Raw genomic sequence first — 27,458 nt, 5'->3', positions numbered from 1 at the left:
GCCATTAATTCTGGTGCAGAATGACAGGAAGGTGCAGAAAAGGACATTGGAGGAGGTCCAGCATCACTCGTCATGGCATGGTGCTTCCTGGCACTTGCTAGTCTGCTTGGAGCTGCTGGTTTGGTGACCAGAGAAGCTTGTGGGCTGCAGGACAGAGGGTGAAGGCTGGTTGGACCCCCTGCGGTGACAAGACCAAGCTTGTGTGGGTAGCTGAGGGACCTTGGCAGACCTTCCCATGGACGCTGAAGGGATGCAACAGCCTTTCCTGGGAGGAGAGTGAAGGTGTGAGGTTGGACCAGTGCTCACAGTTCATGACTGACTCTGAAGAGCATCTTCAGGGGGCAAACTGGACTCCAAGAAGTATATAAGATCTTCAAAGTCACTGAGGCAATCAGACAATAAGTCTGTGTAATCCAACGTCCCATCTCCAGCAGCAACAGCCTAAGGGGATGCTCAAAGGAGCTGAAGAAGAGGGAAGGTCTCAGTGACAGTTCCCTTGGGAAAAAATCCCTACTGCCTCTGGCAGTGCAGCCCTGGAGAGCTGCAAGAAAATCCTGAGGGTCTGGGTGGACTCTGTCAAACAGACAGGGCTGCTGCTTGTTCTTGGACTCTAGGCTCTCACTTTGGACAACTGGGTGGATCCTCTGGGATATAGCTGTCTAGGGCACTGCAGAACACAAAAACAGTCCTGGGACCCAGAAGGATTGAGATGATGGTTTGAGGAGTTTGGAAATGGTGAGTGCTTTCTAACATCTGATGGGAAGTGGTGGGTGCTCCAGAGCAGCGGGGAGCGAGGGTTCTGTTACAGATCCTGGGAAATGGGGGAGCCCTGGGAGAGCACTGGGATGGTGGGTAACTGCAGGGATGCTTGGGCTCCTTGCCCTGCAGAGGAACACGTTTGAAGGCAGGAGCAGCAAGACCACTGGCTGTCCCTGGCCCTTCTGCCTCCTTCTGTAATGAACTGAGCACTCTCCATGTCAAAAGTGAACCTAATGAGGCACTAAAGGTGAAAGCTTCCCCACACACTATGGAGGCGGGCCACAGGATTCTCTGGAGGCTGCTGCGTTTAATGTGGGGCCAACCTGTATGACCAGTAACATCTGCGGTGATAGGAGCTCCCAAAGGGGATCGGAGCCTGCAGTTGGCCATACTGAGTTGGGGAAGCCCATTTGTCTCATGCGTATGTCAACACCATCAGGGAGCCTTGACCTCCTCCAAACACACCTGTGGTTGGCAAGAAGTGAGTCACTTACGATGGGTCAAGGCAGAGAACCCAAGATGTTCAAGCTGCTGGTGCAGTAGAAGGACAAGGAAGAGCGCAGTGACCCAAGCCTGTTTTTTCAGTGTCTTAGACACTTTGGTGAGTTGAGGGGCAGGGATCCGTCCTGGCAGCCCAGCGACTCTTCAGCTCTTGGCCTATGAGCCTTGCACAGCTCGCATACAGCCCCTGTGCAGGGTGTGACCTTCTCTGAGAAGAGCCTCCAGGACACACGTGTGCTTTCTGCGGGATGTATTTGACCCCCCTCCTGGCCAGAAGAAATAGGGGCACAGCTACGGGGGGTGAGCAGAGGGGCACTGCTGGGTACAAAGTGGACGCTAGCAGGCTGGAAGGGGTGAGGAGGAGATGTCAGGGTGGTGGCAGAGGGGCCTCCTGGGGCAAACAGTCCTGATAACAGTCACACATGTATTGAAGAGGGTTTGGCTCATGAGCGGAGTTGGGCTTCTGCCACCACCCTGCCAAAGGGCAGATTTGGCTCCCAGGCATGTGGGGAAGTCGGGCTGTTGGGTGGATGATGGGGCTTGTAACCAGCTCACAACTGCTCCACACGGCAAATGAGGGAACTCCTGCTCCTGCCCGACCTGGGTTGACTCCAGGGGGTCCGGGGGGGGGGGGGGGGGGGGGGGGGGGGGGGGGTGGTCAGGGCTGCCGCAGCCTGCCAGCAACAAGCCACGGATTTTGCCAACACCCCCCCTCCCCCCCCCTTTTTTTTTTTTTTTTTGGTGGCGCTGGACACCTCCCTTTCTCCTGCCGGGCCCTGCCCGCAACCCGCACACTCCCCTCCGCCACCTTCGGTCCCCCCCGGGGCTCCCCACGCCCGCCCCGGCGGGCAGCGGCGGGGGGCGAGGGCCGGGCGGGCGCACCCCCCGTCGGAGGGATGCTCAGCCGGGGGCCGCCGGGCCGGAGCGGGGCTGCGGGCGGCGGGAAGGGCGGAGGCGGGGGCATCCCTGCGGGAAACCCCCCCCCCCCCCGGTTTTTGCGGCGCGCAGTCAACCCCGGCGAGGAAGATTTGGGCTGAAATCACGGCTTTCTCTGGATGATCGACAGCTCCGGGAGAAACCATCGCCTGGGCGGGGGGAGCCGCCGCCCGCCGCCCGCCCGCCGCCCCCCGCCGCGCCGCCGGCCCCCCGCCGCCCCCCGCCCCGCCGCCGCCCGCCCCGCCGCCGCCGCCCGCCGCCCGCCGCCCCCGCCGGCAGCACGGCGCCCCGGGGCGGGGCGGGCGGCGCGGGGCGCTCCCCTGCGCGGTGGCGGCGGTGGCTCGGCCCGGCCGCGGCGGCGGGGCCGGCGGTGCGCTCCGTGCCCGCGGCCGTGCCCGCGCCGGCGGCGGCCCCAGCGAGGGGGCTCGGCTCTGCGCTCCGCCGCCGCCGCTCCCCCGCCGCCTCCATGGAGCGCCGGCCGCGCCGCCTCTGATGCCCGGCCCGGCGCGCACCATGGGGCCGCTGTGGCTCTGCTGCCTGCCCCTCGCCCTCCTGCCCCTGCTCGCCGCCGTGGAAGGTAAGGGGGGGGCCGCGGGGGGCGGGGGCCCTTCTGGGGCAGGGCGAGCCCCCCTTCGGGATTTTTTTCCCTTTTTTCTGGGGCGGGGGGGGGAGGATGGCACTTTGTCCCCTTTCCTCTCCTCCCCGCCGCACCCCCTCCGCAGCGCTGGAGGGGAGGCGAAGTTTTGGGGAAGTGCTGCCCCAGCTGGAGGTGTTGCCGCCGGAGCCCGGTGCGGACCTGGGGGCCCCTCATGTGTCGTCTCGCCCACCCCCCCCCTCCGCCCTTCGCTCTGTCCCTTCCCCCCCCAGACCCTCCCGATCGCTGCGTTGCCCTTCTCTCCGCCATCCCTTCGCCAAGGTGGGCATCCCCCGCCGGCACCCCGGCACCCCCGCAGCAGGTCCCCGGTGCTGGCTGGGTACCGCGCAGCCTCTCTCCTAGGGATGCCCGGGCTGTGCCACGCCGTGCCCGCTGCTGGGGGCTGGGAGAGGCTTTGGGGCGCACCTCAGCAAGGCCTTGCCGGCATCCTGGAACTCACGGCCGGCTCCCCGCTGGCAGCGTGGCTTTCCCGGCGTCCCCGGGAGGAGCTGGGCTCCCCGCCGGGTTCCCCCGGTGCTCAGACAAAGCAGAGCCAGGCGGCAGGTGGGGAGCTCCTGCGGGCTGGGTGCGCGGGGAAGGTGCGGGGCGGGAGCCCGGTGGTGGGGTCTGGGCAAGGGGGGAACTCGTCTTCCCCCTCCCGAGCCCATCCCGGCCATGCCTGCCTGCTGCCAGCCTGCCCGCTGCTCGGGTGCCCCGGGAAGCGCCAGAGAACTGGGCTGGGCAGGGGCGAGAGCAAGGTGTCGGGCCGAAAACTGGCTCATCCCTGGGCGGCGCGGTCCACGGGTGTCTGCCCATCGCGGGAGGGCTGTGTCCGAGCCAGCAAGGGGCCCGGTGGCTCCGTTGTTCCCCCCGGCTTCGCCGGGCTGGTGGGCAGGCTGGGCGGCCGGCCTTGGGCGTGGAGGCGCCGGGCGGTGGGAGCTGCACGGACGGTGTTTGTCTGGAACATGGATGAGGCACCATTTATTAAGTTGGAGTTTTGGGAGATGACTCATGGGTTGGCCAGCTATACATCGTGATATTTACAATATGGGAGCTTGGCATAAATAGGACTATTTACGTTGCAGTGGAGAGCGCTAGCCAGCTATGCTATTCAAATAAGCCCAGTATGTTTTTAATTATGGGGGGGGGTTGGGGTGATGAGCATGTTTGTGGGAGCATACGTGTCCACGTGGGACGTCTGGCCTGAGCAGCCCGCAGCGTTGACACTTGCAACGGGGTTTGTGCTTGGCCCGAGTGGGCTCGGCCGTGCACAGCCAACGCTGCTGACTACGGCAGGGGAGGGAGCCGGGCACCTTGTGCAGGGACAGGGTGACACCTCCACCGCGCCCTGCCCTTTCTGCACGCCGAGAGGAGCTGCCGGGCGCTGTTGGTGACCGGCTCCCGGGGCTCTTCCATGCTTGCTTGAAGACATGGGTGACCTTACCACCGTCATGGCAGGAGCAGTGGGGACTGGATGCATGAGTGCCTGGGCTCATGCCGAGGGTTGGGGAATATACATCTGGGGATGAGGAGGCGGCCAGTGCTGGCGGGGGGTTTCGCTCACCTAAAATAAGATGATCGCCGTATGCTGTGCTCCTCCATGGATGGGGATGCTCCTGAGGAGATGGTCAACGGGGGCCCTGCACCGTGCTTCCAGCAACTGTCCCCATCCGGGGCTGGATGCATTGATTTGGGTTCAGTGGGGTCCCCCCCCGCACTCCTGCTGTTGCCTCCTGCCTTGTTGTGTGCATGTCGTGGGGCTGCGATGGTGGTTTGCAGCGCTGGTGTGGGCAGCTGGCTGCCATGTCCCAGCCTTTCCCTCCTTGCAAAGGCTTCTGGAGAGCTGGTGAGGTGAAAGCATGCGGGACGCAGCTCCCCAGGCGCCTCTGCTCCTTCCTCCCCTTTGGGAGCTGCCTTTTCCCGGGGCTCCTTGGGGATGCTTGGACGCGGCGTCCCTCTGCGTCTGCAGACGCTCTGGACCCCGTCGGTGTGGGCAGACTGACCCGACAGCGGCCGCTGGCCAAGGAGACAGCGGCCAGACCCCACCGCATCCCCCCAGCCACAGGGCACCTCCGTGGTGGCGGTGCCCACTGCGCTGCCGTCACCAGCTCCAGCAAAGTCCCAGGGCCAACACTGGGGCAAAAAAAGGCTTGTTCAGGGGAAAAACACGTTCTGGTTATTTGTCCAGGGATCCCGCCTCTTGAGTCCTGTTTTCAGCTCTGCTACAGAGCTTTTCTCTAATGCTGGTAATTTCACTTGTCTCCTCTGTGCCTCAGTTTTCCTAATTACAAGGCGTAAAATAATACAATCGTCTTTCCCAAGGGAGCCGCGAGGTTTTGTTAATGAACATGACAAAGTGCTTTGGGATCCGTGGTTGAAAGCACAGCCTTAGTCAGTGCATGTGTGTGTGTGGTGTTTATTTATCTACATGCTTTATATTTCTCTGTACGCTATATATTCACTTGCATTTAACAAACCTTAATTAGAAACAAAGCCGATAGGGAAGGAAATATAAACAGGAGTGTGCATGAAAATTGGAAGTTGATTACTCACTGGCCAGCAGAATGCGTGTCTCGGGCTCGGGAGGAAAGGCTGTTTGGTTAAAACCGGCTCTGTTAAAAGGAAATGTGAAAAGAACGTAAAACATAAATCAATATGGAAAACAGGGAGGTGGATGACAACGTACATAAAGCAGAGGTTAAGAATTGCGTACAGTTGTTAAGGCAGTTGCAAGGTAATGTATCTGCAGCTGAGAAAGTTCAGGCTTATAAAAGGAAAGTTTTTTTGTGGGTTTTTTTTTTAAAAAAAAAACCAAAACCAGAAAGTCAAGAACAAAGGAGTCCTGGAAGAGTCTGGATCCCTCACCGGTTGGTAACAGTGCCGCTATCACTAACGGCTCCTCTTTGTATTCCTGCTGGCGTATGCTGCACGCGTATCTGGAGTACTGATATTTCCGAGGTATTTTGGGGGGGAGCTGGGAAGGGCACTTAGGTATTTTAAAGTCAACAGCCTGGTTAACTCGCATGTGAGGGGGAAAAAAAACCCGAAGGTGCTCTTTACCCTGTTGGAGTTAACTTTTCATAAACCTTGCGGCATTGGCAAGTTTCCCAAGGGCTGGAGGAAAGCCAGCCGTGTGCCAAAAAATGCGAAAGGAGAAACGAGATGGCCCTAATATCTGTGAGCGTGCAGGCAGCCCCAGAGCCGGCAGCGTGGAGGCAGCGGCGGGCTCCGATGGGCGAGGGAGAATCGCCCGACATGAATTTTGCTGGGAAGCAGCATCACGGGTGGGCAAGGGGATGGGATGTTGAGCATCCTTCTGTGCTGGGCAGCCCTGATCCTGAGCCCGGCCTTGGGCTTGGAGGGAGATGCTGGGATGGGAGGGCCCTTTCCTCTCGCGGGGCATGCCGTGGCTGAGGTGCTGGACACGAACACCCATGCCCATCGTGTTTCTGCATAGTTAGTAATGTATTATAATTTACACAATATACTTTATGCATTCATTATCTTGCATACATGTGCATAACATACAGTATATTGTATTTTCTGTATGCTATAACGTATTTTAGTGTTAAAATATGGTCACCTCTCTTGTACACACGGTCGTGACCCGCTGCTGAGCATCTCCGCAGCCTCCTCCAGGCCCGGGGTGGTGCGGGGGGATGCCAGCAAACACGGGGCTCAGTCTGTGCCTTGTCGTGTCCGGCTTCGTGTTCTCGGTGGAGGAAGGCTTTAGCCATCTCACCAAGGTTACGGGTCACACCAGGGCAGTTGCTTTGACCTCGGTGCTCCGGGGAGGTGGCGTGTGCCGGGACTGTAGGAGCTGCGGAACATCCCAGCGAGCCCAGCACGCTCCGGAGGGATGCGGCAGAGCAGCAGGTCCAGGAAAAAACACAGGATCTGTCAAGGAGCTGATCCATCCTGTGTGTTTGAACTTCAGAGCTGCAAATGCTGTCCTGAGTCCAGGCTGGAAACAAATTCTTGACAAATGGGACTGAGCCGTGGAGCAGAGACCGTGGTTTCGGGTCAGCTGTGTGCTGGCCATCTCCCTGCCGCTGCCTCCCCTCCTCGTCCCCATTTCCTGGGTTAATTTTTGACAAGATGCACTCCTTGCTCCTGCCTGCCCTTTGCATTACTGGGGCGGCAGCAGGGAAAACTCCTTCTGGAGACCAAATAAATTGGTGCCCAATTTAAATGTCCGTGGAGCTGCCATTGCAGCTCTGCTCCTCTGCTTTTCCCAGGTGGAAGCAACAGTTACTCCTGATCCTTGTTGTATTACCAGCTTCCCTGGGCGATAAGAGCCGAGGGAGCAGATGCTGGAGGGAGATGCCAAGGGGACAGGGCTGTAAGAAGCCGGAGGTGACGAGGGCTTGGGGCTGTCGAGGCCGCTGATGTCCCCCAGCTCCTTGGGACACCCTGCAAGGGATCTGGGGTACGAAGGGGACGTGGCTGTGCCTTGAGGGTGATGTTTGGGGGCTGCCCCCCGAGGGTGGGAGCAGCGGTCCCCTTTGCAGACGGACTAAGGATCTGCCTGCACTAGTCGGCGGCCGTTTGTGTACACATACCTGAGCTGGCTGTAAAGAGGGGTGGGCACCCGCGGGGCTGCGGAACCTGCCTGAGGAGCTGGGTAAACACTGGGTGCTGAGATACCTCCCGAGGCACGAGTGCTTTGGAGCGAACCGCTCCTGCTCCGACACGTGCCCGCTCCCGACAGACCGAGATGGTGCTTGGGCGTGGGTCTGTCCGGGAGCGGGTGCGGGTCTCCCATCCCGCACAAAGTCCTTTTTTTACCGAGAAAGACCCCCGTCAGCTCCCATCCTGGTTTGCAGTTCCTCCCAAACCTGGCTTCTGGTTTGCAGAGACGCCTGAGCGAAGCACGGCTGCCCGCTGGGGATGGGGGTAGCAGGGAGATCCTCGGAGGCAAAAGTTCAGCCGTCAGATAAGGGGGTAACGACGAGGCCTCCCGCGATAAGGCGCTGACACGCGGCGCGGGCAGGAGGGAGGGGCAGCGCCCCGGAGGGCTTGGGAGGGGGCTCTGCCCTGGCCGGTACCCAGGGATGCAGGGAGCACGGGCAGGGGTGTCACTGGGATGCTGGAGGCGGGCAGGGACCCCCAGGGCTGGGAGGCGGCAGTGAGGAGGGTGCGAGGAAGGAGAGGTGCCGCAGGGAGTTGGACAGGAATATATCGATGCCGACTTTATATCGATGTCGGGTGTCTCGGGAACATGCTGGATGGATGGCAGTGTGTGCCAGGTCGCAGGCGCAGGGGTGTGCTGGCCCCCCGCCCCTGAGAAAAGTTGGATGGAGGCAAAGGAATAAGGGAGGATCGTGCCATGCCGCCCGCCCCTCTCTGAGTTTCCATGCTCGAGGATGAAGGGAGCAGCACCGGGTCTCTGCTACCCCTCCAACCCGACTCGCGGCACCAATTGCCAAACGTTGAGGGAGATGAAACGGGCCGGGAGGGTAGGAAACACAACTGTAATTGTGGATGGTCTGCACCTCCATAAATGTCACATAGGGGCGTTATTCAGAAATTACAGTTTTAGCGACGGAGAATAATCGCAGCTCTTCGGAGAGCCCACGAGAGGAGGATCTCTAGATTTAGACCTGAGCATCACGTGCAATGCAGTGCGAGGTGTGGGGCCGGCTCTGTGGGAGCGGGTTCGGTCTCCTGGTGGGCACGGGAAGGGGCTGGTGAGCTCCAAAAGCTGGTGAAGCTTTATCAATTGGTCTAATAAATGATGTTCTTTCCACCTTACCTCTCTTAGAGGCAGACCATCGCATCTGTAAAATGACCAGCACTGGAAAATACTACACAGTATCATTTTGTAAGTCAGGGAAGATGAAGGAGCTAGCCGAAGGGAGCAGCTAAAATGGGGAAATACTTGCATGTGATGTGGGAAATGATATTAAAGCTCAGGATAAATTCACACAGCAGTCTGAGTTTTAAAAAAGAAAATAAATCTTGATTAAATGGCAAATTGAAGGAGGTCACCGGAGGTAAAAAGATGTTCTTCAGAAAGTGGAAGTGGTGTCTAAAAGGGGAAAATAGAAAAAAATCAGAAACTGTGGCGTGGTGAACATAAAGCCATATATGGCGGGCTGAAAGGAGTTTGAAAAACAACTTGTGGGAAGAAATGAATTATCCTCCCCCCAAACAAATGAGAATCGGGAGGTTAAACCTGACCAGGATGGAGCAGTTGGGGAGATGAGGAGCAACTTCAGTGTCCCCCCACGGCTGCGGCCAAGGGGACCCTGCCAAGGAGCTTTCCTTCCCAGGGCAGGGCTGAGAGACTGCCCCGAAGTGATGGCAGAAGAGCTCGTATTTTAGAATAAATTCATAAAACAAATATTGGGGCCAGAGCAAATGGGACGAGCATCCTTTAAGAAGAGCTCCCTGGGTGATCCAGGAGACTCCAGACCAGTAATTTTAGAGGAAGGGCTCTCTTATGGATTAAAATCTGCTTAAAGAGAGTGAAACAAAGAGTCAGTTTTCCCACTGGACGGGGGTCAGCGTGAGGCTTGTGCTGTGCGACGTATTTATAAACGTGCTAGAAAGGGGTGGGAACTCAAAGGCTAGAAAGTTTGCAGATTATACAAAATTATTCAGGAAGATAAAAACAACAGTTGTCTTCAAAATACTGTAAAAGGATCTCATGACACTGGATAACCAGGCTATAAAGTGGCAGATTAAATGTAGTCAGTGATGAATGAAAAGGGATTCACATGGAAAAAATTACCCTAAACCCATGCATGCACAGTGGCAGTCTTTAAATTACTTATTAGCATTTTAAGAAAGAGATCTTAAAGTCATTGTGGATGGCTCTTTGAAAGCATCAACTCAGAACTGGGAAAGGCTGGGAAAGGAGGATGAAGACGCTTGTACAGGAGAGATACAGGGACGGGGGGCTTCAGGAAAGATGCAGTCTGGGGGGGCACAGAGGTGCGTCGGGCCGTGGGAGGTGTGAAGAAGCTGGTGATGAAGGGGTGGTGATTCATTATTTTATATTTTTTCACTCACTCTTGAGTTCTCAAGCAGCAGCTTTGAAACCAGGAGCGATGGCAGGTGGAGGCAGGAGTGCGTTGGGCAGGGTGAAGCCCGTCCCTGCCCGCCCTGGGTCCCGGGGACATCAGGAAGCCCTTGATGCTGGGCACCCCGCTTTCTGCATCCCCCTGGTGCACTGCTGGAGGTGGGAGGGAAACCAGGAATCCCTTCGGCTCAGCATCCCGTGGTGGATGCAGTATTTGAGGTCTGTCCCAAAGGAAAAGGTGTCCTCTCCAGGCTCCGATGCTGGATGCCCGTGCTCGGTGGGGGCCCCATTGCTCCCCCAGGTCCCAGCGGGGCTTTCAAGACCATCTGCAGCTTCTGAGGGGAAGTGCCGGGGGGTCCACGTCAGTCTGGGTGCTCATCACCTTGGCCGTGACGGTGGACCCTGCGGGTGCAGGAACGCCTTCCAGCCTTATGCAGGCTCCTGGTTTTGGCATGGTGCGGGCAAGGGTGAGGTTCCCTGGAAAACGCCCATTGGCACTCGGCGTTGCCCTGCTCGGCGTTTCGGAGGGTGAGAGCATCTGGCTGGAGGTGCGGGAGGAGAGGAGCCACCCTCAGCCCTGAGTTCTTTTGGGGGGCGAAGGCTGGGTTTAGGGGAGGTGCTGGGCCCCTCGCCCGCTGGCTGAGTGGGTCGGGGGGTGGCGAGGGCGGCCGAGCGTGTGAACGTCCCCGCGGCGGAGGGGACGCCTTGAGCCGTGCGGGCTCGTGCTCAAAAGGCCAGACAAAGGGAACAATGGGCTCCGCGGCCGGGCTCCTGGGCAGCCTGCGGCTGGCTGCCGAGCCCCCGGCATGGGAGAGGAGGGGGAGGCGGTCGGGCTGGCCACGAAGGGCTTGGTTCCCCTCTGCTCCCACCCAAGCTTTGGGGGTCATGGGGACACCTGGTTCACAGCGGACTGAAGGACAAACCGTGTCCCAGGCGATGGTTATCACACATCGAGCAGCTCGCTGCCTGTGCCCAGCTTATTGGGGGTCCGTCTGCCCGGCAGCAGGCTGAAACGAGCCCTACTCTGTGGGAAGCTCGGAGTCACCCTGACTCCCAAAACACATCCCCAAAGTGCAGGGGGTGCTACCAGAGCCTGGTGAGCTCTGGTTGCACATCCTCACCATGGCTTGCAGGGACTCTTGTTGGGCTGCTGGTGCAGCGCTGCTCTGCTGCGGTCAGGCAGGGGAGGGGGAGAGCCAGGGAAGGTGAGGAGGGTCAAATGGGGTCTGGACCCTCTTTCCAGACCCTCTGTGAGCCTGGACAACTTCAGCAGAGGGATGCAGGAGAAAGAAGGCATCTCCACTCCATCCTCTGCAGCCCCGGTGCACAGGGCTCAAGGGATGCTGTGGATGAGAAGCACCACATGCATCGTGGCATGGCAGTGTGGGTTCTTCCTATCCCAGAGTCTCTCGGGGCAGGGGAGGACCGACTGGAGCACTTTGTCTTGGGACGGAGGACAGGGAGTCCTTGGATGCTTTTCGGTCTCCAGAGCAGATCCTGCTTTTGGGACCCTGCTCCCCCTCTGCCTTCCCGAGCCGCCCCCGATGCCACTCGCTCGCACGGGGCGGCCACTGAACCCAAGTGCTTTGGCTTGCGTTGCTCGCGGAGACTAGAGGGTTGGGCATGATGTGTCTGAGGACAAACTGGGCAGGAACAGGCTGTTCAGGTGTGTGGTTGCTTTCACCCCAGAGACTGGTGTGCGTGTCCTACCAGGACCTGTATCTGCTTGCATCCACTGTTCACTGTTCTCTCCAGGCATGGGCCGGTGGCCATGGCTGCTACTTCTGGAGGGAGCTGGCAGCATCCTTCCCTGCCACTGGCTCCCGTGAGTCTGCAGCTTGTTCTCCCCGCGTATGGACAAGGTGCTACCTCCTGGAGTTTGGCTTCAAGCCTTTCTCTCATGAGTTGCATCTCTTTTTTGCAAGCTCAGCTTTTTTGTACGGCCAGCGTTTGAGCTTTTGAGTAGAGGTGATGGGACTCATCAGTCTGACCGAGGAGGAAGGCTTGGTCCGAGGACATACATGGGGCTGATGCCTTTATCCTGTATCTACCACCTATTCTGAGGATGTGTCTGAAGAAGCTGTTTCGGGTCTTGAACAAGAGCTAGGAGCGCTCTGGAATGACATACACATGCAGCTGGTTTGAGGCAAGGTATGCAGAAAGTCTGCTGAAGATCAGGATTGGGCCACCTGAACAAGTTGGGTGCAGCAGAGGGGAGGTTGAAGGAGCCCCGGACCATCACGGAGCGGTTTGTGCGGTGGCGAACGGCTGCGAGCTGGCGGGGCAGCTGCCCCAGCCGGTGCACGCCACATGGTTGGGTGTGAGATGGGCTGGAGCACGTGAGGGGTCACATCTCGCCGTGCAGAGGTTACGGTCACGTTTCATGATTTGCTTTGCTTGTAATCCTGTTTCCAGGCTCCACAACTACAACTCGGAAACCTTTACGGTGAGCCTCACCTAATAAATCTTTGCCTTGTTTTACTTTTAAGCCTGTCTGGTATCAGGGGACGAAGCGAGCAGGAGAAATGCATGAACTGGGGGCAGCGCAGATGAAATAAAACAAGGTGTACGAGCTGGCTGGAGTGCATTGCTTGCAGGGAGGGGGCTGGCCAGGCTGCAGAGAGTTAATTGCAGCATGCCAGCTTTGGGGAAAGCATTGCCTGCAGATCTCTCCTGCAGGATCCCCGCCACCTCCAAGGTTGCTTGCGGAGCGCCCTTGCAGGTGGCTGAGTGCTGGTTTTGTGTGCTCGTCCCCAGCCTTTGTATGCACGCCCCGGCGTGCAAGCTGCCTGCGTGCGTGCAGAGAGAGCACCTGCGTGTTAAATGCGAGCAGGCACGCGGCTTCCTTGCTGCTCTGGCGCAGAAACGGGCCCAGCTCTGGGAGGGAAAGCAAGCTGGTCATGGTTTTTTTTTTTTCTTTCCCTGGGGAGCAGAGAGTGGCTGGTGCCTGGATGTGGGGAATGGCTGGTGGCAGGGTGTTAATTGCCCGATGCTGGAACCTGCCGGGTGGTGGGATGGAGATGTCTGCCCCTCCGAGCTTGCTCCTGCCTGGCACGGGGCATGATGGTGTGGCAGCGAGGCAGTGGATCGAGGCAGGCTCTGGAGGAGCCCCACCAGGGATGGTTTCCAACCAGGTTGGGCAAATGCATTCCCCGGGCAGAGCCTGGAGCCACCCTGTTCATGCCGAAACTGGGACAAAGCCCCGCTCCTTTTACCGCATTGCAGAGGGATGGGTAGTCCCCCTGTAACAAGGACCCTCCTGGGCTTCGCCTGTCCTCAGCACATGTTAGCACCGCTCCAGAGGCTCAGAAAGGTTAAGCACAGAAGTGTGCATGATGCCGTGTGGAAATCCCCTGACAGCAGACACATAGCAGAGCAGCGGGGCGCTGGTGTGGGCCGGAGGAGCAGGCTGTGCCAGCTGCTCTGGAGGGGACGGGGTGCTGCGCGACTCTGGGACTTGCCCCCGTTCATCTGCTCTACCTTTGGGGAACCTCGCAGAGGGGTGCTTGGACAGATGCAGAGCAGTCGGGAGCAGGGCAGGCACAGGAAAGGTGCTAATTAGGATGTTGGCAGCATTAGTAGGGGTTGGTGTCTGGCTGGTGGGAAGTGTTGAACAGGCAGCGCAGGGTCTGCTCTGTGTCGCGCTCGGTGTAAATCTCCAGGCAGCAGGCAGCTAGCGAGTCTGCGGGTGGGATGAGGCCAGCTTGGGTGTGCCGTGGAGCTGTCCTGGGGCAGGTGGGCGCTGCTGCGGGTCTAGCCGTGGCAGCTGGGTGATGGTCGGTGATGTGGCTCTGTCATGGGGCGGGCAGCCCCGCTCTGAGCATCGCCTGGTGATGGGGAGATGCCGGCTTCGCGTGGCTGCACTGCTGCTGCACAGAGCCAGCGCCTGCTACACCTGGTTTTCTCCTCCTTTTGGCTCTTCACCTTTCTTTTTCCAAGGCTGCAGGTGAGATGGAGAGCAGAGAAGTTGCTAACAATGCTTTTTTTTCTTTTTTTTGGCGGCTGATGTCAAACTCTCGTGCCTTCAGATTGAATCGCTGCCACCAGATTTTGCTGTGACTGACACCTGTTCTGGCTGCAGAGCGACAGCTTTTGATAAACACACATTCTCTGGAAACGCTGAATTTACTGGCAGCTGCTCCCATTTTTTGTCTGGTCTCTGTTCCCGGGTTTGGCTAAACCTTGCACCGCTCCGGGAGGTTGCTGATGCTCCTCCTCGGGTTGAGCAGTGGCTGGGGAGGTCTCCTGGGCTCTGCTGGTTTATGGCGAGCCACAGGACAGGCAGAAGGTGCAGACAGGCAAGTAAGGCTTTGCTGGGGAGTGCATCCAGGTTGGTCCCTCTGGGCCAAGCACTGGGGCTGAACAAGTGGCTGTCCCCATCCTGGTGGGACTCGCCTCACGGATGCATGCCAAGAGCTGAGTCAGCCAGCTCGTCCCTGGCGCTTGCTTTCATCCCTCGGCATTGCAGAAGCCCATCCTTGCTTACCTGCGGGGCTGAGGGTGAGGTACAGCCTCTCTGGGCTGGGTCCTGCAGCGCTGCTTTGCTGCTCCCTGTATCCATATGTCTCTGTGTAAGAAAAGGTGGGGCTGCGCGGGGGGGATCGAATTTTGGACTGGAAAGTAAGCGATGTGCAGGGGACGCTGCCAAGGGCTATGGTAGGTTTGGGAGTGGCACGTGTGGGGAACAACAGGAGGGACTGGTGGAGCACCCGTGTCCCTGCAGCATGCTGGACCGGGTGGCAAGGGGCTGCCCATGTGGCCTCATGCTGGGGGAAGCGAAGCAGGTCACCCTCAAGGAGAAGTCTTGCCCTGTAATTTGGGTGACCTAAATATGACCTGTGCTCCCACTTGTGGGTGCTGAGCCCTTGGAAAGCTGACCCAGTATTTTACCATGCTTTTGGGAGGTCCTCAGTGTGTGGGCTACAGAGGGAAAAGGGAAAAAACCTGGGATTTGCGAGGTCAGCCCTGGGTGTGTCGTCCCCCAGCCTGGAATTGCTCGGTGGCCAGCGGGGTGGAGAAGGGCTTGGCCCCTGCTGTGGGTCTCCGGGGGTGCTGGCAGCTCACTGAGCCATGGCAGCGTGCCCGCCCTGTTGTGATTCCATCGCGGTGCCCATCGCCCTGTGCATCGGGGTCTGTGCTACGTGTGCTGGAAGGAGAAACCCCACGGGTGCAGGGGCTCAGGTGATAGCATCCGCTGCAGGGTTTCCATCCCTTCGGTGGCAGGAAAGTGCTGTACGCTTGCGCAGGGCTAAAATAAAACTGCTGGCAAAGTCCCATCCCACATAAAGAGCCCGGCTGTGCTCTGAGGGACACGTCCCTCTCCTGGCCTCTGTGGCTGCGGATGCTCAGCGCAGGGTTTCTGAGGTGGTGGTGTCTTTTATTTGATGCAGAAGAAGGATTTGAAATCGAAGTAGGCTCTTGTGCTTGATGTGCTCCAGAACTTTAACTCTGAGAGGCCACCTCGCGTGGCTGTGGGCTAACGTGAGCCCACCTGGAATGGGTGTCTGGTGGCCATGAAGGAGACGATGCATCATGCCAGGGAGTATCACGAGGGAGACCAGACAAGCTGATGGATGAGTCAACAAAGAAAAAAAAAACCAAAAAAAAAGAAAAGCCTTGGTTCTGTTCCAATTCTGTAACAATAAAATGAAACAAACATCATATTCAAATTGCCTGGAGAAATCCCACCCACCAGTGGTGCCGAGGGAGACCCCACCAGTCTGACATCAAGCACTCCCTCTCCGAGGATGCATATCCCACATACAGCCCCCATCAGTGCGTTGAGGCAGAGGGGGTTCCTGCCCCCCAGCCCTCCCGCTCTTTTCCCCTTTCCAGCTAAGCTGAGGGTCTGGAGGGGGGGGCTTGGCTTTGCTGCACAAGCCTGTCCTCCAGCGTGGGTTTAGTGTGACCCTGTGCCAAGCCTGGGCTTGGAGGTGCCCACTCTTCCGGTGTCTCCCCCTCCAAATCTTTATTTCCTTCTCAGACAGTCAAGTTAGAGCACCCTGGGGTGCTTTGTCCCAGTGGGAATGGTTTCCTGGGTCAATTTCTGCTTGAGCCAGGTGGCTGTGTTCGGATGTCCTCTCCCTGGAGGCTGGCTCCTGGGAGGGCTTTGCCCATGCTGGGGACCACGGTCTCTGCTCCAGCCATGGAGCAGCAGCCTGGTAGAGACAGCGGGGACACACAACTTGGATCATCTCAGTGTAGTGAGGTTGGCTCAGAATCAAGTGTTTTAACTGCTCAGAAAATGTTGCCATGGGATTTATCCAGTGTCTTAGGAGGGTGGCGGAGGGCCCTTTGCTGGTCCTGGAACTGCTTCTAGGAGAGAAGGACATTGGAGTCCACTGCTGAGAGCACATTTTTCAAGAGCAGTTCCATCTCCTGCACCCAGCTTCTGGGACCCAGAACAAGTCCTGGAGGAGTGGTTGTCCTTTGCCCTGCTCTGGGCTGCTGCAGGAGTAAATATTCACTGGAGATCAGCACAGCAGTGACTGCCGAGTCGCTTTTATTTTGGTCTCAAGATAGCGAGGCCCGTTGGAGGTGCGAGCGGGGATGGCCCGCGGCGGGGCTCGCCGGCCTTTAATGCTTGGAATAGTTTTGCCGCTTGCATTTGCAGGGCTCTGGCGGGGATGAGACTTGCTGGTCTCCATGGTTTTATGTGCCGTGGGACTGTGCCAGCAGTTTAATCACAGCTGAACCCTCATAGAGCAGCATAAAAAATGTTGTAGTTGGGATTAGGTTACCCATCCTTCCTATAAAAGACTCTGTAAACAGTCCATCAAGCCCAAGCATTCCTCTGTTGGCTGTGAGGTCCTTTGCTCTTAATGGGTCTGGCATTTGCTTTGACTAAGTCTTTTTTTTGGGGGGGACGCACTGCTTTAAAGGAGCCCCCAAAGGATGGCTTTTCTGCTTGCATTAGTGGGGAAACCCAACTGGGCTGGCTTGGCAGAGGCGGTGTTGGATGTCAGAGGATCTGGCTGGGGAGGCAGGGGCTGAGAGCAGCCGTGACAAGCCCAGAAGGCACTGACAACAGCAGCTGCTCCCTCCCCATTGCTGAGGGCTTTTTCCGTATGGATTTGCCATTTGCTGGGGAGCTGGAGAGTTTTCCCTAACCTTGGGCAGGCGAGGACCTGGACTCTTCCTCTCCCATCTCCCGGCACGCCTCAGACCTGTCTTGTCTCTACTGCAGCTTGAGCAAGTCCCCAAAAGCTGTTGAAAATCCTAAAGCTTGGGCTGGGCACCAAGTGGTCTCTTTCTAGCTGTGGGTGTGCTCCTGCCTTCACCTTCACCTTCACCTTCAGGTGTGATGCCTGCTGTGGAAGAGCCCCTGGTTTAATACTGTCTGTAGGACTTTCTCGGGGTGCTTTAAGTTTTGCCTTTGGGGAGCCCCGGGGCAGGGAATGGATGGATGCGGGTGGTGCTGAGGATGTTCCCTGTCCTGGATGCAGATCACTGAGGCAGGTCTGTGCACACCTCAGTTGTATCCTGGGACAGCTCATCTACGGGACCTTGCAGATGCTCTTGCCCAGGACGGTCATCTCTCTCCTGGAAACCTTAAAACCTTGGTTATGTTCCTGCTCTCCCAGCAATGGAAGGGGAGGAGGAGCAAAGTCAGCATTTGTTTGCACACCCAGACTTAGCCCTAATCCTCCTGGCTCCCCAGGAGGTCCCCAGCTGTGACGGCAGTCCCGTGGTCGACACCTGCCTCCTTAGAAGGGGACTGAAGCCGTCCTGTTGTTTCAGGCACAGCGAGTGTCTGTCGGGTGGGAGCAGCGTCCCTGCTGCGGTGCCAGAGCCGGGTGCAGGGGGCTGGCGCCGACCAGTGCCACCGTGTCGCTGGGACCATCTGGAGTTTTTCCTGGCTGGCGCTTACATCTGTGGAGCCACACCAGCTCAGTGGTGTTTGCTGGATGAGACCAGGCTTTCCAGAGCTTTTCCCAACACAGTTTAAATTATTTTAAGGATTGTGCCCTCCCCCCAACTTCCCTTTGAAGATTATTTGGTCAATTTAACCACCAGCACAAAAGTGGGGTTTCTAATGTAAGCTGTTAGCAAGACCCCCTCCCTTAGTATCCTGCAGAGGGCAATTCAGTCCACCTGCCTGGGATGGCTGGTTTAGATCATCTGCCTTGTCCTCGGAGGCCCTTTTCTCTCTGTCATTACTCTCTGTAGAAAATTAACAACTGCATTAAAGTGGAAGCATTATTTTTTCATATGGCGAACACCAAGGGAGGTGAATCCCGTGTCCTTTACCTGAGGATGCTCTGCGAGCTTGAAGAGCGTTAGATACCTCGGCATCGGTGTCCTTCATCCCTCTCCATCATGCTAACTGTGAGACAAAAATGAATCAGGTGGGTTCCTGCAGAGCCTGCTGAGGTCCAAGGCTGGGAACTATTACTTGGAACCTGCCAGCTAATCAGCTCTTAATCCCTTTAGCATGTTTTTGGCGATATGGAGTTGTATGCCAAGGCAACGGCTCGGCTGTCGCTGGCACGGCTGGCTCTGCTCCCCCGTCCTGCTGTCACGCCTCCTGGTTTCGGTAGTCAGAAAGCCTCCTGCCTCGTACACGGTTCCTCTCACCAATCAAACTTGTAATCTCAGTGAAGAATGAAATCAGATTTGTTTGACAAGACCTGTTTCCTGTAGAAGTATGTTGACTGGTGCTAATTATACTCCTGTTCTTCAATTCTTTATGATTTGAATTACATCAGCATTTTCATTATTTTCCCAGAAGTGATTTCAGGCTGAGCGAGACCTTGAATGCCGACCATTTCATCGCGTTATAATCCTAGTGCATCTACGAAACGTGATCCTTCTGCACTGAGATGCTTCTGCATTAGTGTCTTCAAGGACTTACCAGCTTTCTTCTTCTCCCAGGCGTCCCCTCATGGGCTCTTGCTTGCTAATTCTTGAAATCTGTTGAGTCTGTCACTGTGGAATGTGTTTGATTTTCTTAGTTCTCCCTCTCCCCATCCCAGTCCCTGAAGTGTTATGAGTTCTGATACTTCTCAGTCAGAAGTTGTCCCCTGCCCTGTGCTCTGCACTGGTTGCTGGGGCTCATGGATCTGCACCGTCTTTTCCTCAGGCTGCTGTTGCAAGCGATAAAGAACTTTCTGAAGTCTCCTCCTGCCTTCCAAAGTGCTTCTGCCCTCATGCCTCCCCCCTTGGCAAAGGAGATGGGGATACTCTCTAGGAACACGGTGCTGTAAGAGCTACGTAGGTTTGCTCCACTGCCCAGTTATTCATGCAAACATTGACCAGTACTGGAATCAGGCTGTGGAGCTTTCTTCTGGTTTTCTTCCAATTTGATGTTGATGGTTAGTCCCAGAATTTGATTTTTCAACCTATTGTGGAGGTGTTGCACAAGAATTTCATGTGGCCATGGTTCCTTGGGCTTGTTTATGAAAGTGTCATAACTGAAAGGCCCAGAAATGAAGATAAACGATGGCGGTGGCTTCTCCCACCTCCACGAGGCCGTTGTCTGTGTAGAAAAGCGTCGAGTTGTTCGGTCACTGCGTGGTCTTGACTCATCCATTCCAGCTGTGGCCAAAGTCTTAGTTATTTGCTAGATGCTTGTGAACGGCGTGTGTGATTTTTAGAGAGAATTACAGCCAGGCGGTCCCTGGGTCGTTAGTTATGTATGAGCTAAGGAATCCTGCGTTACTAATGGGAGGAAGCAGCCCTGTCCTCCTGAGGGCTATGGAAATAACATTCTGCTTTCCTAATAAAGACACAGGCTGGTTGGCCCTGGCCATCCTTCACAAACTGTTACAAAGAACCACAGCGAGGGAAGCTCTGATTGCATGTAGGGCAAAAAAAAAAAAAAAAAAAAAAAAAATTAATCACCCTGAAAGTGGTACAGTGATGAAGCAGGGCTCAGAAAGGTGACAGCATCTCCATCCCTGGGCATTGCCAATGCTTTTTTCTATGTTTCTATGAATTTTAATATTTTTACTTAGCATTTTCTCTATGTGCTTTAAAGAACACCACCACCATAACGTTTTTTTTTTTGTCTTCAGGCATGCCAGGCACGGCTTTTCCATAGGTTTCCCTTATTAACTTGCTTCACTTCATGCCAGTCACAATAAAATATGAGTTGCCTGCTTATTCTCCTTCTATTTCTCACGTATTGCCTTGCTATGTGCGGTCATCACCAGCACTTTGTAAGTCTGAGGTTGGTTTTGTTTGAAGCTGTTTTCTTCCTAGATTGTCAAATTGTAGCTTTTTTTTAAAAAAAAAGTTGTTCAAACTTTTCTTTGAGTCATGGCTTGGGTTGGAAGGGACCTCCAAAGATCATCTAGTCCAAAATCCCTCTGTTTTTCATTTGTACTTTTCGTTCCTGTTTCCTGGTTGACTCTGCTTGCAAATTTTATAAGATTTGGGAAATTAATGTGTTTGGAGCAATGGGTAAAGGCATTTCAGGTTTGGCCTGTCCTCCCTTTAGCCAACACAGGCTGTGATCATCAGCGCTGGGACAATTACATGTTTCCAGTCTGGTGATTCAGCCCTCTTTCTGTGTCATTATGAGGTCCAAAATTGTAGACCTCGGGGTCTTTAATGCACTTTGTGCATTAAAATTATGTAACGAGCCTGTCCTCACTGATCGCAGGGTATGTTATAGCATAATGGTGACAGATATTGACAGGTACAAGGCACCAGTGTTTCCAGGCAGTGTGAGAAGCAGAAATCTGGTGGTGAGGGCTGGGCTGTTGGGTCTGTGTCCATCACGTGTTGGCTTTCCATCACGTGTGTCGTTGTACGTTTTCATATCCCAAGCATGTTTGTGATTTGTATTGGTGCAATCATGGCTCAGCTGAACTGGTGTAAACTGAAGTGTCTTCTCCAGCATCCTCTTTGGCTTAACTGCCCTGTGATGAGTTTATAGTGTAGGCTAGTCCTGCTCCCAGCGCTGGTGGATTGACGTGCCAGTGATGGCATGGTTGGACCCCCTCCATTGTAGACAAGACAGAAGCTGGAGGAGACATGGTTTCGGGAGGTGACAGAGGGGTCTGCTGGGGCAGCTCGGTTTGGGCACATGGTCACCTTGCAATCACCTCTCCCTGGCTCTCACCATCCTCCTCCTCAGGAGCCCTGGCCAGATTTCTTGCTGAAATGGAGAGTGGAGTCCAAGACTGCCTCAGCCTCGGGTTAGGCACAGTGTCAGATGAGTTCCTTGGATGGAAGAAAGGCCACTGATGGCTGGATTTGAAGGGATGTGCAATGACAATAGCCTTTGTGAGCAGGTGACGTGCCCTGCTTTGCAGATGGAGAAGGACCTGCTGCCCTGCCAAAACCAGCTTTCACCTGAGAAGGTGGCTCCTGCAAGACATTTGCTGATATCTCTGTTGGTGCAAGTTCAGCTGACTTGATGCATTGCTGCTGATTAAGGAAGAAGAGTCCTTTTGGCATGCACTGAAGGGTGGATGAGCCTCTAAATTTGCAGGATGGATGCCAAGGTGCAGACACTTACTCATATCGATGAGCCTGGTGGTAGACCAGGGAGATCTTGCCTTACCGTGCCTTGCTGTCTTTGTGCATCTGCAGGATTTTTGCTCTAAAACACAATAAAGAGAAAGCAATGCTATTTTCCCCCCACCAAATAAGTTCTAATACTAAACAGATGGACATCTTGGAGTAGGCTGAAGGGGTTGTGTTGTCAGTGGGATCGGGTGGCTCCCAGTTCCTTGGATGGTTAATGTGGAGATGGGTCTGGATGATGTACGAGAGTGTTTCCCAGACTGTGTTTCCAGCCATCCCTCCTGTGGGCAAAATTCAGAGTAGCGTGTTGTAGCTCCACTTGCCAGAAGAAGGGAGCATTGGGATGGCAGACGGGGGTCTGGATGAGATGGTGGTTTGCATCATGATACAGGAGACATTGTACTGGGGAAGTGATTTGGGGTCCTGCTATGTCTGCTCACCTTCTAGGAGAACAGGATTTTTCAACTCCATCAGTAAAACAAGGCACCTCCATCTTTGATCAGAGTGGATGTCCAGCTCTGGTATCCCTGTCCCTAAGGTCCCCTCGCCCCAGTCATAGCAGTGATTGCAGTGGCTGAGGATTTGCTCGGTCAAGTCCTGGAAACCCCCGGTGCTGGAGATCCCCCACCTCTCTGGTGGCCTGCCTCAGGGCTGTATGGCCCTCCCGAGGAAGCAACGTCCTAAATAATCTTTTGATATCCAACTTGAACCTCCCAAGTCACAGTTTATGTTTTGAAAAGGTCTCTCCTGGGCCAAGATGCCCATCCTGGAGTCACTTGCTATCCTCGTTTTGTGGGATGAGATGCTTTCTTCATAGCTGGGGCATGGGTGAAAGCTGTGTTTTCCCCTCATGCCTTTCAGCCTTTTCTTTAGGAAATTGCATCTTTCTGGGAATGGCCAGGTTCAGGGTTTAAACCATGTCTTTGTTTTTTGTTCTCTACTTACTCTGCCCCAAATATTGGTGGTACACAAACAGCATTGCCCCAATGGTGACGATCCCATTTGGCCATGGATCCCCACTGCCCCAGAGATCCTGTCCTGGAGGTCTGGGGAACGAAGCACCGAGGAGGAGGTGGGTGAAGAGCTAATCCATAAGTTGATTTATCTCTAAGGCATGGTTCACAACACTCCTGCTGTGCATGAACTAGAAATGCCTGCAGACATCCAGAATACCTTGCAGAAGTGATGCTAAACTAAATGCTGGACTGCTTCAGAGTTTCTCTTTCCTTGGAGTAATAATTTGCAGTCATAACCCAGCTTCAAAAAGCACCTGAGTCAGATGGGGGTGAATTATTTGCAGACAGCAGAGCTTCCTTCTCCCGCACGCCAACGGCATCTTGCAAGTGGAGGATGCGGTGGGAGAGGCTGTGGCTGTGAAAGATGTCTAGAGATGGGAGCAGGTCCATCCCTGACCGGGAGATGCTCCTTCCATTCCCACTCCCGCCTGGCGCACCGGTTCCTTCCCATCTGTCGCAGCGGGGTTTTTAATAGCCGTTTCCCTGTGAAATCAGAAAGATTGCTGGCTGTGAAATACAAATGATACGTACTAAATGCTGTGTAATAGATTCCGCTTGCAACGTTTCGTGACTGCGTGTTTCTAATAAAAGCCTCTGGGAGCGAGGCGGAGGCTCGCCCGCTGGTGGGTGGTCGGGATGCTGGGGAGGGCTGGGTCCCGCCGCCGGCGTGCGCGGTCCCCACGAGGCTCATGGGCAGCCAGGGTGGCTCTTGTAAGATGAAACAGCCAGCTATGAAACCCCACGGAGGATGCGTACCAAGGAAAAAAACAAGCTTACAGTGATGCTCTTCAAGGGGGGTTGTCTGTTCTCTGCTCTGCCGATGGGGATGTGGGGTGAAGATGTGGGGTTCGGGGGAACAGGGCTGCAGCAGGACTTGCTTTGCATTGTTGTGGGACACAAAGCTGCTCCTGAGGCCATACCCTCTTGCTCAGGCTGGCCGTGACAATGGGCAGATCACGGAGATGTGCGCTGTACGGTGCTTTAGCATGGAGAAAAGCTCGTGGGCAGCACTTGGTGTTTTCAAACTGGGGGATGGATGAGTCACCCTGAGAGTTGTTGCAGAGGTAAGCAGGGGTTTCAAACCTTTTATGTGCAATTCAGCAGCATTAGGAGTATGGGGGGTTCCCGTGGTGCTCCAGCAAGAAATGGATTCACAGGCATGTGCTGAAGGGGCATAAAATTGGCTGGTCACAGGAAAATACCCTAAGTGGGTCACCACCACTTTTTGGGCAGCATTGCTAAAGAGATCCCTGTCTGTGGCAAGTACTGGTGTCGGGAGAGTAATAAAGATGGGAGAGGATGGGTTGGTGATACCTGAGACAATTCGGTGCATCAGGGGAATAAAAGTGTGTCTGAGTATGGCCACGGTATATCTGGGAGCAGAAAGTGTGGTCCACAGCTTTGGGACAGGAGATGCCAACTGGGAAATCTCTGGCCCTGAAAACACCTTTGAAGTGCATTTCCCCGGAATGAAAGAGCTCATCAGGTCCTTGCCTGGTGAGCCAGGACATACCAGTTTATCCTTTCCTTCTGAAGATGGGTCCTGAGTGCTGGCTCCATTTCTGTTGTCCACAGCCAAAGGAGAATCAAAATAGATGTCATGACTCAAGGTGTGGAAGGCCTGCCCGTCGTTTGCTTTATCCAGCAGATGAAGGCGTGTCTTCGGCCCCGTCAGCTGGAACGGGCCTGGAGGAAGGGTTGTTAGTCGTGAAGGTCTGTTTGATTTAGCAGGGCAGGACTCTGTGGCTTGGAAGCTGGACTAATTCAGACTGGTTGTGGAGCATGTTTTTAATAACTTGTCTAATTAACTGTGCAGCAGCTCACCCAGGGAAGTAGTCAAATCGCTATTGCTCGTAATCTGCAGATCAAAGGTGACTGATTTCTCATAAACTGGTTTTGACCCCCGGGGCTCTTCCCCCCAGCTAATACCCCTCTGTCTCCAGCCGTCCTCGGGCACGCGCTGGGCCGGTGGGATGGCCGGGCAGCCCAGCCAGGCTGTTTGCTGGCTTAGCGATGTGCCAGCCTGTGTTCGACTGCGGCGGATGCCAACGCCTGGTGCTGAAGCCCTGCTCACGCTGCCCTGTGCGGGGGCATGCCGGGCTGGCTGCGCTCCCCCCCGTTCCTCCACGGGTGTCACGGAGCAAACGTCTCCCTGATAATACGCATCTGACTGACCCTTCGGTTTCAAGGGGCGTGCTCGTGAATGCAAAGATGCCCGGACACCAGCTGCTGATCAGGGTTACCTGCTGCGCGCCAGCATCTCCCAGCGGCGTGCACCGCTGCGGCGTCGGCTGGCACTTAACCCTGCGCTGCTCGAGGTCCTTCCCCACGGGCACAGACCAGGATTGGGAAATTTAACAGCAATATTGGATGCTTCCTTCTGAAAGACTCGCCCTTGTCTAAATAAACCCAGGGAAGTCCTTCGGCCGGCGCTGGGCAGAGTGTCGGACCAGATGTTTGCGCTTCACCCGTCTGACCTCCTGATCGATGGAGCCGTGAACTGTCCTTTGTTCACCCGTCCTTGCGGTTGGACACCCGCTGCCACCTCCACGACAACCGGCCCCGCTGCAGACAGCCGCCGGCTGCAGGGCTCGGGTGGGGGTGTCCCCTCTGCCCCCCGGCTGGTGGGGGTGTCAGCGCACAGGGCGCTTCGCTGCCCCCTCCTCTGCAGCAAAAAGGGGTCAAAGCCATTTTGCTCCTGCCGTTGGTTTGTGGGTGCTCAGTGTTGTGTTTTGCAGGGTCTGATGTTTCTCTGCGCTTTTTTTGAAGGGGGGTCGCCGAAGCAGGCGCTGCCCCCGAGTGAGCGTTTGGAAGCCTCGCGCCATCCCTGTAGCGAGTGCTGGCGAGGGCTCTGCTCCCGTGCACGTCTCCACCTGCTCTGCCCGTCCCAGGTGCCACCTCAGAGGACCCGCATGTCTGGTGGGGGCTGAGCTGTGTGGGTGTCCCCTCCTGTCACCTGTGCCTCTGCAATGCAACATTTCGCTTTTGGGGGCTTTTTCACCTGAGTGACCCCGTCGGGAAAATCCACGGTATCGGAAGGAAAAAAAGTTATCGGAAGTGAAAAGCACTGGAGGTCTGATTGATGGTCGTGTTTCACACTCGCCCAGCTCCTCTGCAGTGGAAACCATCTGGGTATTGGCAGCTGTCACCTCCTCGGCTGCACGGCTGGTCCCTGCAGGGATGCTGCCCCCGGCCCCCACCTCTCCCACCCCTCCGTGTACGCTCTCCTGCGCTCCCCAGCGCAGGGCTTTGCTCCCTGCGGACCATCCCTGGGCATCCGTCCTGGCCTGGGGACATCGTGGCCTGGGGACAGGTGGGTGTGCGGAGCCGGCGAGGCCAGGCCTGGCGCTGCCCTGGCGTGGTGCGTGGTGCTTTTGCCCATGCTTGGAGGTTTTACCAAGTTCTTTAAGTCCACGTCCTGTGAGTCAGAACTGCGTCAAGAGTTAATTATTTTCTCTGAGAGGAGTAAACAAAGGCTCAGCCAAGGGGTTTTTATTCATCTATGAGCCCCTGGCCATGCGAGCAGATAGATGGGGCCAGCAGCGCTGGGCATCCCACTGGCGTCTCTGTGGGGGGCGGCTGTGCTGAGGGCCCCGGCACCTCTGCTCTCCGGGCAGGATAAATCAGGAGTCACGGAGGAGTGCTGCGTCCTCCATGGTGTTAGAGGTACCTCCCGTGAATTGAGGAGGGTTTTTTCATGCCAAGGAGATGTTTTGCGCTGCCTGGGCTGCTGGGGTGCGATGGGGCACGGACGTGCTCCTGGCGGGGCTGGGACTGTCTGGTCCTCCCCTTCACTGCCTGCCGGGATGTGGGTTTTGGGGAGACTTCGGGGCGAGTGGCTTGGGGGTGCAGCGTTCTCTGCAGCTGCCGAGATCCAGTCGTGATCCAGCAACCCGTGCCGGAGGAGCCGTGCTGCTGCCAGCCCCGAGCTGTGCTCACCCTCTGCTCCAGAGCAGCCCTGCCCGCCCGGGGGGAGGCAGCCAGAGGGTCACGTCTGGGCTGCCGTGGCATTGCAGCCTCTGGGCTCTCCGTGGCACCGGTAGTTTGGCAAGCTTGCCAGGTCGTGCCAGGGTCGCAGGGGCCTTGGAGGACAAGTGGTGGCCACACACGAGGCTGTGCGTGCAAGCTCATGCTCTGCCCGTGGGCAGGTCTGGTCTTGAGGATGCCGATGCGGCCGCCTTCGGCCCACGCTGCAGGCATGTCCGCTGAGATGTGTTGCCCACCGTAAATACCCTGTGCATCCCAGAGCCAGCAGCCTGTCTGCTCCATCGTCCCCGACGGCGGCACAGGGTGCTGGGGGTTTCCTGTGGCTCGGCCACCGTGGCTGCGGGCTGCCCCAGGCTCTTGTGTGGTGGCAGCAAGACCTGCCGGGATGCTCTTGGGGAGCAGCACCTCCTGAAAGAGCGTTTCACATGGGCGAGGAGAGGGGTGCTGCGGTGGCAGAGGACCAAGCGTGGCTTTGGGAAGTGGGAAAAGAGCAGAGCCCTCTTCTTTTAGTGTTCCTGGGGGTCTGGGCACATCCCTGGGTGCTCAAGCACATCCCGTAGGTCAGAGTCCCTCCCTGAGCAGGAGATGGGCCTTGAGCCCTCCAGAGATCCCTTCCCATCACACTCGTGGGTTTCAAGGATCATCGGGAGTGCAGCAGAAAGGGGAGGATGAATTTGCTGCTCCCTCACGTGTTTTCCTCCTGCAGACATTGATTTATAAAGGCTGTTTCATGCTGAGTAGGGAATTTGGGGGATGGTGCATTCCCTGCACAAGACTTTTCGCCTGATTTCCCATGTCAAGGCTGAGGAGGCTGTCAGGTAACGCCTCAGTCACTCTGTACACTAAAGTTTGGAAGCGTGGAACTTTTATGAGGCTCAGACAGCAAGCCCTAAACCCTGCAAAGATGTTGGTGTTTGTCTGCTCGGAGGATGCAGGGCTGCTCTCTGCTTGGCAGGGTGGCTGTTCACGGGAGGAGGGAGCAGGGATGCAGCCAGCGGATCCTTCCATGGTTCCCACTATGGGGAGGAGGCCTGGGGTGCTGGGGAGGGGTGCAGACACAGCCTGTCCCGAGGACACATCGTCCCCGCAGGGTCCGCAGGGGCCTGTGGGTGAGTTTGCTGCC

At 56.4% G+C, this 27,458-nt stretch overlaps 1 protein-coding gene across 2 annotated transcripts in view; it reads left to right on the top strand.

Annotated features, from left to right (window-relative positions):
• Positions 1-2,535: 2,535 nt before the first annotated feature.
• The window catches only part of EPHB2 (EPH receptor B2), a 131,949-nt gene continuing 107,026 nt past the window's right edge, over positions 2,536-27,458 (top strand). For both annotated transcript variants that reach the window (XM_054849924.1, XM_054849923.1), the window contains exon 1: positions 2,536-2,773. In XM_054849924.1, the coding sequence (XP_054705899.1) occupies positions 2,689-2,773 (85 nt within the window). In that variant the 5' untranslated portion in view covers positions 2,536-2,688. The remainder of the gene's footprint in view (positions 2,774-27,458) is intronic.

This window comes from Grus americana, chromosome 21, assembly GCF_028858705.1.
Source record: "Grus americana isolate bGruAme1 chromosome 21, bGruAme1.mat, whole genome shotgun sequence".
NCBI classification, from domain to species: Eukaryota; Metazoa; Chordata; class Aves; order Gruiformes; family Gruidae; genus Grus; species Grus americana.
The sequence above is the reverse complement of the archived record's forward strand: the minus strand, read 5'-3'. Positions and strand labels throughout refer to the sequence as shown.